The 14,519-nt window shown below is 37.9% G+C and overlaps 1 protein-coding gene across 2 annotated transcripts in view; it reads left to right on the plus strand.

Annotated features, from left to right (window-relative positions):
• DPH5 (diphthamide biosynthesis 5) overlaps positions 1–14,052 on the plus strand; it is a 38,020-nt gene extending 23,968 nt beyond the window's left edge. The window contains exons 5-8 of one of the 2 annotated variants that reach the window (XR_013966699.1): positions 4,836–4,956; positions 7,660–7,973; positions 10,079–10,182; positions 12,452–12,805. Coding sequence is in view for 1 of the 2 variants with exons in the window: in XM_080801145.1 (XP_080657271.1) it covers positions 4,836–4,956; positions 7,934–7,973; positions 10,079–10,182; positions 12,452–12,660 (474 nt within the window). In the remaining variant the exon portion in view is untranslated. Of the gene's footprint in view, positions 1–4,835; positions 4,957–7,659; positions 7,974–10,078; positions 10,183–12,451 lie in introns of both variants that reach the window. The other variant, XM_080801145.1, reaches the window with a different exon arrangement.
• Positions 14,053–14,519: the final 467 nt, after the last annotated feature.

The following is a 14,519-nucleotide window of genomic DNA, read 5'->3' on the forward strand; positions in this document are numbered from 1 at the left end:
GGGGGAGGGGCTTAGGGAGAGGGAGAAGCTGACTGGCTACTGAGCAGGGAGCCTGCTCTGCTGAGCAGGGCCCGATCCCAGGACCCTGAGATCATGACCTGAGCCGAGGTCAGACGCTTAACCAACAGAGCCACCAGAAGCCCCTCAACTATCATTACCCTCATTCTCTTCCACTTAATAGTTTTCTTTTTAAATCGCAGGTGTGATTGTACCATTCTAATACTCCCGCAATTTTTCTCCTGTGCACGGTATTCAGTTACTTTCTATGTTAATGTGCTGGGCATACTATACCCTTCTTGGTTTACTCGTCTTCATATCTTCCATTGCATCCACCCCACCCCAAGTTGATTCATCTTTAGAATTACGTGCTTTAAATGAAAATTCTTTCATTTAATTCATGTGTGAATTCTCTCATATGTGATAATATAAATTTTGTGGCTCTTTTATCTGCAGCTTTATCTATGTACATAGTATGTGGCCATGTGCATAATCTTTCTTAGTGTCAGTAAAATCATTGTTACATCAGTGTTAAGAAAAATGCATGTGCAAATTAAAAAAAAAAAAAAAACAACTCCAAGACCAATATTTTGTATAGGAAACCAGTAACTCTTGAACATGTGGTTTTGTGGTACGTTTTTTGACAACTCTGCTGGGTCAGCTTTCCTTTACTTCACAGATTTAACTGATCTGATTTAGGATTTATGTTTATATGTAAAAGGTAACATGTAAGGCTTCACAGAGTTCTTATTAGCAAGTTAAATTTTCTAACTTTCCTGTACATAAGGATTTTTTTTTAAAGATTTTATTTATTTATTTGACAGAGACCACAAGTTGGCAGAGAGGCAGGCAGAGGGGTGTCGGGAAGCAGGCTCCCTGCTGAGCAGAGAGCCTGATGCGGGGCTCAATCCCAGGACCCTGAGATCATGACTTGAGCTGAAGGCAGAGGCTTAACCCACTGAGCCACCCACGTGCCCCAGAAGATTTTTTTTTTTAAGATTTATTTTATATTAGAGAATGCACAAGTGGTGGGGAGAAGCAGAGGAACATGGAGAGAATCCTCAAGCAGACTCCCCACTGAGCACAAAGTCTGAAGCAAGGCTCAATCCCAGGACCCTGAGATCATGACCTGAGCCAAAACCAAGAGTTGAATGCTTAACCAACTGAGCCACCCAGGTGCCCCAAGATGTTTTTTAACTTAAAAATTGTAAATTATTTTTTATTTGCATATAAATGACAAAAGCATTAAAACCTAATTATAAAATGAATTTTACAAAACTTCTGTGCTTTTGAAAGGAAGTATTGGTGGCAGTGAGATAAATTAGAAGATTATTAAGGTTCAGGCAAGTGGCAATGAGGACTCAAGCTATAAAGTAGTGGTAAAAGAAATGAAGTTAGTTCTAGGTAAGAAAGCTGGAATTGACAGGAATTGTCACATGGTAAGCTGTCAGGAATTAGATACTTGCTAAAAGTAAGTCAGGCAATGGCTATTTCTAGATAATTGCTCAATGCCATGCTAAATATTGGCTAAGGGTTCCCACCTCTGGTAGGTTGTTCATATCATCTTGCTCTTTCCCCATGATTAACTTCCCCCATCTTATTCAACCTTAAGTTCGAGCTTATATCCAGTCTTTAGAAGTCATCTTCAGGTGCTTTCCAAGTGGGAGTAATGCTCAACTCTTTCAATACAGTCGATATCTCATTTTTTATAATTATTATTTACTACCTAATATTTGTCTTCTTGTGCATCTTCTCACTTTAGCGATTGCCTTATCTGTAATTAAATGGGTCATTTTGAGTTTTATCTTCAATAGATGAAAACAAATCCAATATCAAGTTAGATAAACTGCTTTCTTTATAACTTCAGATTAAAACCAGAAAAGACCCCGTGTTTATCTACTGTTCTTAAAAAACAGCTCTTTTTGTGGTCTCTAAATTTAGATTTGCATCAGTAATGTTTTGGGGAAAATGATCACAGCACAAAGGCTGATATTTACGAGACAGTGCCAAGACTTCTGCAGCCTCATTCTCGTCACTGTATGATTTTACTTCAGTTTCTTTTATGGTTTACTGGTAAGTCCTTGGATTGTGAAACACAAAGGACTGATCTTTCTGTTCTTTGAGGGACTGACATCTTAAATGGTGAAACCGTTTGCATAATGTTTCAGAATTCATTGAAGAAGTTTGCAGCACAGCTATGAGAATGGTTACAGTCTATAAATCAGGGTCCTAGAAAGCAGTGCTTATGTGAGGCTTTCTTTAATCTCCAAATTAGACAATTCCAAGCAGCTTTTCCACTGCATGCTGCAGCTCGTGTTTATATGTGACTAGCATCCCAATTCTCTCTTAAATCATCCATCCCTTTCTCTCTGAATGAAGAATTTGCCTTCATGAGTATATTTCTATGGCATTTAAAATATTGGAGATCTAGGGGCGCCGGGGTGGCTCAGTGGGTTAAAGCCCCTGCCTTTGGCTTGGGTCATGATCCCAGGTCCTGGGATCGAGCCCCGTGTCTGGCTCTCTGCTCAGCGGGGAGCCTGCTTCCTCCTCTCTCTCTCTCTCTCTCTCTCTCTGCCTACTTGTGATCTCTGTCTGTCAAATAAATAAATAAAATCTTTAAAAAAAAATGTTGGAGATATATTTAAAGGGTTTATGTATGGTTGCATATAATATTTTCTTTAACCTCAGTAGTTTTCTTTTTTCCAGAGTAATAATAATATTTCAAAATCTAATCAGAGATGCCAAAAATCCTTTTTAGAATGTAAACAGTTGAACTTGTCAGAATCAAATCATACAACAATAAATATCAACAACAACTATGTCATTTCAAATATTTGGTAGTATTTTTGAGCTCATTCCAGTAAGGAAAGCAGTTGGATTATGGCAAGACACAACATTTTAGAAAATTTTCATATCATTGTTATGAACATGATGGTTATTATATCATCAAATCCCTAACGTTTATTGTTTTTACTGTGTGCAATGTATTAGGTACTCTACACACTTTATGTCATTTAATCCTTTTTTAAAAAGCACATTATTAGGTTTATAGTTACACACATTTCACAGGGGAGTGTCTCTTGGAAGTCAGTAAGGTTCCTTGTCAATGATCACCTGGCTGGTAAGAACCAGAGCCGTGACTCCAGGCTTTTGCCTGCTCTGTGAGGAATAAGCAAGACTACATTCTCCATGAAGGCCAGAGCTTTGATTTGCTTCTCACTTTTATACCTATGCATAGCATAATGCCTGGCACATAGTGGATGATCTATAATAAATATTTTTAGATAAATTTGCCTCTCGTAGAACACTAATAATAGCGGAGCCCTCCAGTAAGACTAGGTCTAGTCCTTGTAGCTTGGGTGAATGTATTCCAGGAATCCCAGGAATCCAGGAATATGTGGCAAGAAGATTCAAGACTTGGCATTCTTGCAGTTACATAGGTCTTTCCACACTGGTCTGAGAATTCGACTGCCACTGGATGGCATGTATTCCATAGAGTTTTTAGACAGTTTTCAAGTGGACTTTGGGAATAAAGCTCATTGGTAGGTAAGTTGGAAGTTGTGGCTATGTAAGGGACATGATGAGCTTTCCCTTGTTGTAGGACCTCAGTGTACAAAAAATGAGAAAAGTTGAGCTTTTCTAAGGATGGAAAATGGAGGTTCCTGAATTCCCCAGCTTTTCTGTTTCCTTGCTTTCTGCCTTCCCCTTACCTCTTACAACAGCTTCTTAAAATGATTTGTGAAGCCTTAGGATGATAATCCCTTCCTCAGTCTTAGAAAAGTTCAGTGATGTCCTGCAGTCACACAGCTATTCCAATCACAGTTTGTGGCAGAGGACTAGATTTGATTTCCCATGTCTAGTGCTTTCCAGCTCAGTTACAAATTCTTTCAAGCACTGTTTAAATTGATAATTAAACCTTTATGTAACAGCTTCAGTGGCATATTACTTCTGAATAAGTTTTTCCATGTTCACATCCTCAGGCGTCGGAAAGACAGTGTGTTTTTACTATTCCTGTTTTGTAGATCAAGACTTAGAGCCATGTCACACAGCTAACAAGTTGCAGAACCAGGATGAAAGACTGAATTTTCATAGTATAAGATTTGGAGTTGCGCTCACTTAAGTAAATTGTGCAGCCAGACTGGAAGCCAGCTGGAACCAAGCAAGCCTGTTGGTTGTGGGATGGTCAAGTGGGATGGGTGTACCACTTGGGAAAGGAGGAGATTTGGGTAAAGGCCCTTTTCATTGAGCTTTCTGTGGAGGAAACAAATAGTGGGTAAAGTAAGGGGGTAGATTTTGAGAATTAGCTGCAGTGAGTATCCAGTGTGTGAATCTTACTGAGCTGGCAAGGTGGAAAGGAGAACTTCTCAGTCCTAGGGTTGAGTGTTTTTCATTATTCACTAGCTGTGTGACCCTAGACAAATCAGCTTGATCTTTCTGAGCCTTTGTGATCTCATCTGTAAAGTGAGCATAATAATCAATAGTAATAATCACCTCACTAGTGAACCAGCTCTGGCTGCTCAGAAGTCTTTGTTTGTTTGTTTGTTTGTTTCCTTCTGTGTTCCTTATGTGTCAATATTTTTAGCAGCTACATTGCTGAATCATAAACTGGTTACAAACGTTGCTATACTGAATGGAGAAACACTGGAAGCACTACTGGAAGGGCACCAGAGAGACAGACACCACCTGCCAGAGACAGAAGAGAACATTTATTACCTTTGTGACAGATTTGATCCCCAGCCCATCTCAAGTCTGGTTCTCACTTTTTGTTTTGGTGGTTATCTTTGAAATAGTAAGTAGTGAATTGTTCCATCATTAATTCATGTTTTTATCTTTTCTAGTTGTATAAGTTTGGAGAGACGGTTTCTATTGTTTTTTGGACAGATACTTGGAGACCAGAAAGCTTCTTTGACAAAGTAGAGAAGAACAGACAAAACGGCATGCACACATTATGCTTACTAGGTAAGGGTTTGGGAGTTCCCTTAAAGTCACAATACGGAGTTGTCATATTCTCATTCTGTTCTGCCGTTGACTAGCTAGAGCTAAGAAAGGACCCAGCCTAGCCACTCTGCACACTACACACTTTCCCATACTCTCTGGGAGATAATGCATTTTCTGCTACAGACACCACATGGCTATTCCTGCATGCATGTGTACCATAGTTCATGCTCCTCTCCTCTAATGTCCTAATGTCTAATGTCCCTCTCTAGCATTCTCTATCTTACCCATTTATCCATCAGGACCCTGTTGTCAGTTTACTGCAGTTCAACAGACCTATAGTAAGCATTTATTCTTACCAAGTGCCATTCTGTATCTTCCTAGAGATGTTCTTTGAATACTCTAGTATTGATGCTATCAGAATTACAGATGTAAAAGAGACTCTGGAGATCATCTTACTGAAGCCCATTTTATAGATGAAGTTGAGGCCCAGAGATATTAAATTGTTTTCCCACTGTGTTGCCCTGTTTTATTAGTGGCAGAATTGGTAGAATCGAGATAGCCTGTCATTCATAGTTGTTTACTGTATCTTGCTGTACTTTATGTCCTTTAGAGAGTTAGGCTTTTTTGGAATACTAAGGAAGTATTAGACATGGGTCCTGCCCTCAGGGTTGTGAAATCTTGTTGCTAAGTCCATGAAAGTTTAAAGAACAATTAAGTTCTGTTATATGGACAGGCAGGAAGGACAAACCAGAACTTTGGCTCTTGAATTCTCTTTCTAAGAGCTGCCCCTTTTCTCGGCTTTCCTGGGAAAAGGCAAACAAGGTTAAACAATATATCTTCCTTGCTCCATGAACAAAAGCAGGAACAAGGTGTGAAGCATAAGATACCATGATTCCAGATCCTCAAACCATAGATCTCATCATTTAATCATCTGGAATTCTCATCATTTAAATTAGTATATATTATTGGATGCCTATTATGGTCCAGACCCAGTAGAGTTTAGTGAGAATATACCATGTTAGGAAACTACAGAAAATTTACATGTACTTGGAAAGACAAGATATATATGATATAGTTAGAGATTAACAAAATATAGTAATAACTATATAGGTATTTCAGAGAACAAAGAGCTTTTGAGGGGAAGTTAACATAGGTTTTATGAAGGAGTTAGGATGTATGCTACTTAAGGGGTAGCTTAAGATGGGCTTGTGGATGGGTGGTAGTAGAGCCACATGAATAAATTTATTGAGTAGACCTTTATAGAATATCTGCTGGGTATTTTGCATTATTCTGGGTGCTTCTAAGATGAATAGGAGATGCTTACCTTCCAGCAAGTAGAAGTAGAAAGGAATAATTGTGGCCTGTGTGAAGACAAGGGAAAAATATTAAGACTGGTCTGGCTTAAGATTAAATATTCAATAATGCAGTCTTTAAATGCAGTTTGATCAAAAAACATTTGCCTCTGGGGCGCCTGAGTGGCTCAGTGGGTTAAAGCCTCTGCCTTCGGCTCAGGTCATGATCTCAGGGTCCTGGGATCGAGCCCCGCATCGGGCTCTCTGCTCAGCAGGGAGCCTGCTTCCCCCTCTCTCTCTGCCTGCCTCTCTGCCTACTTGTGATCTCTGTCTGTCAAATAAATAAATAAAATCTTTAAAAAAAAAAAAATTTGCCTATAAAAATTCTCCCCAACACTCTTCATTTTTAAAACCAGGTTCCATAGAACATGTTACTTAAAAAGTTAAAATATTAAACTAAAAACTTTGCTATCACAACATTTCAGAACCTCAAGTTGAATAAACTAATAAATGTGTTAAATTTTAAAAAATCAAAACAGATACCATGTAAAGGAAGCCTAAGGTTGACATACACTGTTAATTGTACTGTAGGCCATTTTCAGTAACCGATATGCATTTTTTTCTTCTATGTGCTAGACAAGTGGAAGTATTAAATAATTAATGACATTTTGAACCTGAAAGGTACATTGACTGCTGGTTCCAAGAACATTTCCAGATACTTATAAGGGATTAACCTCTGCTATATTTTCCTAGGAAGCTCTTTTAGTCTCGTTTATAAGAACAATTTTGATAGTCACTTAGGAAAGCTATAGAAGTCTATCAAAGAGACCCTTCAGTTGCACCGTATTTATTTTTGCAAAAGCAAACTTTGGCTGAACTGTTTGTTTTTAGCATGTAGAACAGGAAGCAGCTGTTGCTCTTGCTGTTGTATACTGAGTTCCTGTGAGGATGTAGAGTGCTTGTGCTTTTTTACCTTCTACCAGATTGTTCGGCTGAGCATCAATGATTAACAAGTGTAAAGAATCAAATATTTGTGATACTTGCATTTCAAGCTTTAGGGGAGCAGGGATTATGTGTGTTCTGGCCCCTGTGGTGGCCCTGTCCTTGACAGTCAGTGCTTAGGAAAGCCCTGCTGAAAGTATGAATGATATTAAAGTGCTTATTTATAAGTTATTAGTCCTGTCTTACCTGTTCACAGGAAAGCAAAGGTTTCTTTTCAAAATGTGAGAATTTTCTTCTATTATGTTACATATATTAAAGCTTACATCCTATGCCTGAAAAATAGGTAAAGAATAGGAACATAACAAGACTTCTCAGTTGAGTCTCTGCGGTTACCAGCTAGTAGAAATGAACACAGTGATTTTGATTAGCTGTTAGGTAGTGCATATGCCAATATTTATCTAACTCTTTCCTGTGTCTTCTTTTCCAACAGGAAATTGGTTCCTTTCAGGATGGTCTGAGGGTCAACCTCATGTTTGTTTTCTAACTAATGATCTTCACACACCACAAGCTTCCATTCTTCTCTTCACTTTTTCCATAAAAAAGTGGCTAGATACAAGTGGGAAGAAAGATTGTCATAAGCTCTCAAATGAGCATTTGGGAGACTTGAGAAGAATGTTTCCCAAAAATTTAAGTGACTCAACTGAAGTTTACACATAGGGTTTTGGATAGTTAATTAAAAGAGAACTGTTTTTCATTTCCTACAGACATCAAAGTAAAGGAGCAATCTTTGGAAAATCTAATCAAGTAAGTTCTTATTCTGATAATGTTTACGTCTATATTTAATTCCTTGGACAATAAATTCTACTTCAACAACAGGAGTTTTTAAAATTGTTGAAAATCAGCTTTCAGGGTTATCTGGATGGCTTAGTCGGTTAAGTGTTTGCCTTTGGCTCAGTCAGTTAAAGCATCTGCCTTCAGCTCAGGTCAGCATCCCAGAGTCCTGGGATTGAGTCCCACATTGGGCTCCTTGCCTGAGTGGAGAGCGTGCTTCTCCCTCTGCCTGCCGCTCCCTCTGAGTGTACACACTCTCTCTCTCTGACAAATAAATAAATAAAATCTTAAAAAAAAAAACTTTCATTAACAGTTAAAAATTAAATACTTATTCTTAGGAAATGAGAAAGCAGTGTGATAGAGTAGAAACAGCAGTAGACCTCACAGATTCAGTACTGAGAATGGTGGTTGGCACCTAATAGGCACTCGTATTTATGGAATGAATTAATGAATTGGAAGTCAGAGACATGGATTTGAGTTCTGAGTCTCTCTGGTTATGTGCCCTTAGGCAAGTTACTTTGGTTTCCGAGCATATTTTTCTCGTATGTATATAATGAGAATTATAATCCTTTTTTTGGCTTTAGGGGCAATGTGCAATAATACAGTAGCTGCAACCCACATTTGACTGATGAGCACTTGAAATATGGCTAATGTAACTGAGGAACTGAATTTATAATTTAACTTTTTTTTTTAAAAGATTTTATGTATTTATTTGTCAGAAAGAGAGAGCACAAGCAGGGGGAGTAGCAGGTGGAGGGAGAAGCAAGCTCCCCACTGAGCAGGGAGCCTGATGCAGGACTCAATTCCAGGACCCTGGGATCATGACCTGAGCTGAAGCCAGGTGCTTTAACTAACTAGGTCACCCAGGTGTCCCTATAATTTAATTTTAATTAATAAAAATAATATTCATCATAGTTACTGGAAAAGTGTATTTAGAATAACTTCAATATGTGAATCTACTTTTATAACCATGAATTGTATGAAATTTATATGCAGATTAGGTATTTCTTTCGTTGTTTTTTTTTTTTAAGATTTTATTTATTTGTTTGACAGAGCGAGATCACAAGTAGGCAGAGAGGCAGGCAGAGAGAGAGAGGAGGAAGCAGGCTCCCTGCCAAGCAGAGAGCCCAGTGCGGGACTTGATCCCAGGACCCTGAGATCATGACCTGAGCCAAAGGCAGAGGCTTAACCCACTGAGCCACCCAGATGCCCAGATTAGGTATTTCTAATGAAAATTTAATACTTGAATTATGTGCTATCAGTATGAGATAGCAGATGTCAAAAACTTAGTACAGAAACAATCTCTTTAATAATTCTTATAGGAAAAAAATAATTTTTATAGGAGCAAATTTTGAAATAATATTTTGGATATATTGGGTAAAATAATATTAAAGTTAATTTTGCCTTTTTTTCACTTTTTTAAATATGGCTACTAGAAAATTTAAAATTATGTTTGTGGTTTGCATTATATTTCTCTTCAACAATGCTGACTTAGAGAATTGTTTTGAGAGTCAATAAAATATATGAACTGTTTTATAAGCTTACAAAAGCAGTATTTTTATTATGCTTATTGGACAGACATGGTAGGCTTCAAACCTTCAGAAATAAACACATCCAACCCCCCAAGATTTTCAGATATTTATCACTTTAGTTTACTTTTCTTAGAGGAAGAAGTGAAAAGAGGAATATGTGGTTTAAACATGGTAATAAAAGTGAACACCATAGAACCTGATTAAGCAAGGACCTAGAACAAAATGCCACTTAAACTATCTTTGCGTAGGGTATCACTTTAAATAAAAGTAACTTTGATTTGAACATTTATCATTAAGTTGTTGGACTTTTATTTCTGCCAACATTTCAGTGAGATCAGAGGACAGTAGAAGTTGAACAATGAAAAAAGCTTAAACTTAGAAAATTATGGTATTCATGCTTTAATATGCTTAAAGTGAGTAATGTGTGAATGCTTTAAACAGAATATGGACTGTGGTACTTGACTCTACCTAGGGGCTTAATTGCATTAAAAATGTATTATGTGATTTCATGGCTAAGAACAGTGGCATCTAGTTTTATACTTACAGAGGAAGGAAGATCTATGAACCTCCTCGGTATATGAGCGTAAACCAAGCAGCCCAGCAACTCTTGGAGATTGTTCAGAATCAGCGAATACGAGGAGAAGAACCAGGTACTCAAGGCCCTAAAAGGGTTCTTTTATTCCTCTACTGCTGCAGTGAGATATGTAACATGATATAACTTCACATACACACTCACCCACCACCATCTCTGCTACCATCACTGAAGCAAGGGTCAGTGTGTTTGCACTGTACTTTTTCGTGTCTTTTTTTTTTTTTTTTAAGATTTGTTTATTTATTTATTTATTTGACAGAGAGAGAGAGAGAGAAATCACAAGTAGGCAGAGAGGCAGGCTGGGGGCTGGGGAGGGAAGCAGGCTCCCTGCCAAGCAGAGAGCCTGATGTGGGACTTGATCCCAGGACCCTGAGATCATGACCTGAGCCTAAGGCAGAGGCTTAACCCACTGAGCCACCCAGGTGCCCCTTTCTTGTCATTTTTAAAATCAATTCTAACTTGTATTTCATAGGCTGAAAGGTGTACTGAAGGAAAAATAATGGAGTTCATCCTAGGAAAATTACTACCATTCCAGAAAGTGAGGATTTTTCACAAATTAACTCTAAATCAGATTTTATGTAAATATGTTAATATACAAATATTTAGGTAAAATGTAGAACTCCCTTTTTAGCTTAAATCTATGTATGGTGAGATCTTTCCTGCAAAAAATATACTTATTCTGCTCTTTCTCTTTAAAAACACTGAGCCCAGGGATAGTTTTCTTCAGGATAAAAAGAAGAGAATTTATCCTTACATTCTTAACACTTTGTCGCACATGTGTACTGTGGACTTGGGGGGACCATTACACTTCTTAATTATCACAGGAGACTGCATGCATGCACTGGAGGTGGAGATGCTACGTCTGTTTCCCATACCAGACTGCATGTGGTGTATAATGAGGTGGTGGTCATCAGTTTATCTTCATTGAGAGGCTCTTTAATGAGACCATCATTGCATGCTGGGTTTGTGTGTTTTGTTTTTTTTTTTTTAGGATTTTTATTTATTTATTTGACAGACAGAGATCACAAGTAGGCAGAGATACAGGCAGAGAGAGAGGGGGAAGCAGGCTTCCTGCTGAGCAGAGAGCCCGATGCGGGGCTCGATCCCAGAACCCTGAGATCATGACCTGAGCCAAAGGCAGAGGCTTAACCCGCTGAACCACCCAGGTGCCCCCATTACATGCTGTTTTAAGGTGCTGACTGCCTTTGAGTACCTATCTCTTGATGGCATAAGATACGTGAAGAGATTCTTGAATGACTGTTGCTTACTTTTTTCTCATTAATAGGCCTTGTTAAAGTCATGAAACAAATAATTTGCAAGGGTTTTCCATATCCATAATTTTGTACACTTAAGCCTAAATTTGCATTCCTGCTTGTCCTTTTAGATATCATTTGCCCCATTTTGATCATATTCAATTGGGACAGCTTTCCCAAGTAAAGAAAAGGTCAGCACTTAAAAGTGAAGGTCGGGGGGCCGGGGTGGCTCAGTAGGTTAAGCCTCTGCCTTTGGCTCAGGTCATGATCTCAGGGTCCTAGGATCGAGCCCCACATTGGGCTCTTTTCTCAGCAGGGAGCCTGCTTCCCCCTCTCTCTCTCTCTGCCTGCCTCTCTGCCTACTTGTGATCTCTCTCTCTCTCTCTGTCAAATAAATAAATAAAGTCTTTAAAAAAAAAAAGTGAAGGTCAGCACTTAAAAGCATAAGTAATGTCATAATGCTTATTATTTGTTCAGGGCTCCGTAGTTTACTGAATACTTAATGTCTGTTATCTTACCCCTTACAACCACTATTTAAGAAAAGTAGTATTCTGCTTTTTAAAAATGAAAAAACTGAAGTTTGACATTCCTGATTAGTTGGCCAAGCAAAAAAATCAAATCTGTGGATTTATCTCATAATCCCCTTGTTTTTCTTGTAATCCCCTTGTATATCTTGGTCAGTGTGAACATATCTCAAGCAACTTACTAAAAATATAGGCAGGTAGTAAACATTGTTCACTCAGAAGCTATTGAAAGACAAATGCTATGCAATTGTAAAAATATGGATATACATAATTGTTTATCGAGTCCTGAAGACTTAAACTAGGGCAAGCCTTTGGAATTCTGAAAGAGTAGAGTTAGGAAGTATCACTTTATATGTCAGATAGTTCATATAATTTGGAAAAGCATTAGATAAATCAATAGATAATTGATCTGTAATGAGTGACTGAGGAGATTTAAGATATTTAGGGCTTCTTTAAGAAATGTACTTTTGGTACTAATGTTATTTTAAGTGTTGGACAGGATAATGCATTTACTGAATTGAATGGCAATATTTTTTTCTTCTCTTAATAGCAGTCACCGAGAAGACACTCTGTGTTGGCTTAGCCAGGGTTGGAGCTGAAGACCAGAAAGTTGCAGCAGGCACTTTGCAGCAAATGTGTACTGTGGACTTGGGAGGACCATTACACTCCTTAATTATCACAGGAGACAACATGCATCCACTGGAGATGGAGATGCTAAGTCTGTTTTCCATACCAGAAAATAGCTCAGAATCCTGTTGATGAATTTCATGAACATTTTCTATTGTTAGATACTAATTTCATTCATATATGCATATACACATATTTGTATAATGAACAGTTCTTTTGGATTACCTAATAATTGTAAAGCAAATGACCAAGAAAAAAAAGATACTGATTCAACAATACTTGGTTCCCTGTAGCAATGAGTTTTTTTTTTCCCCCTATGACATCATCAGTTGTTGCTATTTTGGTAATTTTTCAGTATGTACACACCTGGAGCAGACCAAGCCTGAAAACTTGCAGAGACATTCATAAACAGAGTTGTTTAAAAGCAGTTTTTACTTATGAAATGAGTTTATACAACATGGAACTTTCTTGTTTCTTAAAGTCAGCTGTTAAGACCATAAGATGAGTTGTCCTGATAACAGGTGGTATTAGTGCACATAAGTAGAGGTGGGAAGTAAGTCCTACTTACTTAAAGCTCAGCTGAGCACATGCCACAAAATGACATCCTTCTGAATTGCCTTGTCTTGTTTTGCTGACATCCTAATTATGTGGTTCATATTCTGCTGTATTTTGGAGATTATGTAATTGCTGAATTGTAAATGTTCAGCCAGCCACGTACAGTTGCTGTTTGGTTTTAAATAGCATCTTTCACATCCAAGTTGACAAATGGAAAACTTACTGACTACAAAATACGGTTTTAAAAAATTTAAGTTTGGAAGCAGTGGATTAGTTAAGATTTGTCATATCACTTAACTCAGTTGATATGCCACTGTATGTATGCATTCTTTCTCCCAGTTGGAAATAGCACTCCATTTATCATATTTCGTGACTGTAGAGTCTTTTACTTTTTGTTAGTTCATAACAAATAGCTTTGCTATATGCTAGTTTAGTTGGTCTAACTTTAAATATTTCCATGGCTTAATCAACCATAGCTTAAATTTCATTAAATTCATTGGAAGTTGAATATACACTTTTCCTACTTTCTGGGAGCATTGATTAACAAGACATTATTTTGGCTTTTTTCTTCTCTTTCTTTTTTTTTTTTTTTTTAAGTATTCTCCATGCCCAGCATGAAGCCCAGCACAGGGCTTGAACTAATGACCCTGAGGGCAAGAACTGAGTTGCAATTAAGAGTCGGACACTCAGCCAGACGCCCCGACTTACTTCATTTGAGTTAAAAGATATTTTATATATATGAAATATTCCATATTTAGTCTGTTACACAAAAGAGGTGAGAGCCAAGGGCATTTAAGTGCTAATTCTCTGTTTTCTTCTGAAGCATTAAAGCAAGCATTTCAATAATTATAAAAGCAAAGACTTCTGCCTTTGGTCCTGGTGGAATAGCTTATAATGTACAAGGCCTCCCAATTAATAAATGCTGGACAAAATATAAATATAACTGTTTAAATACACTGGTGAATGACCAAAAGCAGGCTGAGAATTATGCTTGTGTATAGGTTTTTCCCTCAGGACATTCCCCAGATTGTCTGGTAAGGGATGGCTAGTACTCAAGAGAAGGTTGCAGTCTTAGTGGCTAGAGGGGGCAAAGAAATTGGGGGCTGCTAGAGGACCTATATATTGAGGAGGAAATTCTAGGAATGAAGGTGGCACTAAAGGAGGAGCCAGCCTTCCAATCTGCATGTAAATCTCTTAACTCTTTGGCCAACTCCTGAATTGTGCTTGTACAGGGAAGTCTCCATGAACCTGTTGTTGGAAAGCCAGAGCTAGAAGGCTGAAAAATCAGAACAGATCTTGTTGCTCTATATTGCAAGAGAAAACAGAATTTTGAGTTTGAATCCTGACAAGTTAGAAGGCTTAGTAAGCATCTTAGGGTTTCTGTCAAATCCCTAAAATGGCTGTGTACTAGAAAAGACTATGCCCAGGACTAAGGA

This window comes from Martes martes (assembly GCF_963455335.1).
Source record: "Martes martes genome assembly, chromosome: 4".
Lineage (NCBI taxonomy): Eukaryota > Metazoa > Chordata > Mammalia > Carnivora > Mustelidae > Martes > Martes martes.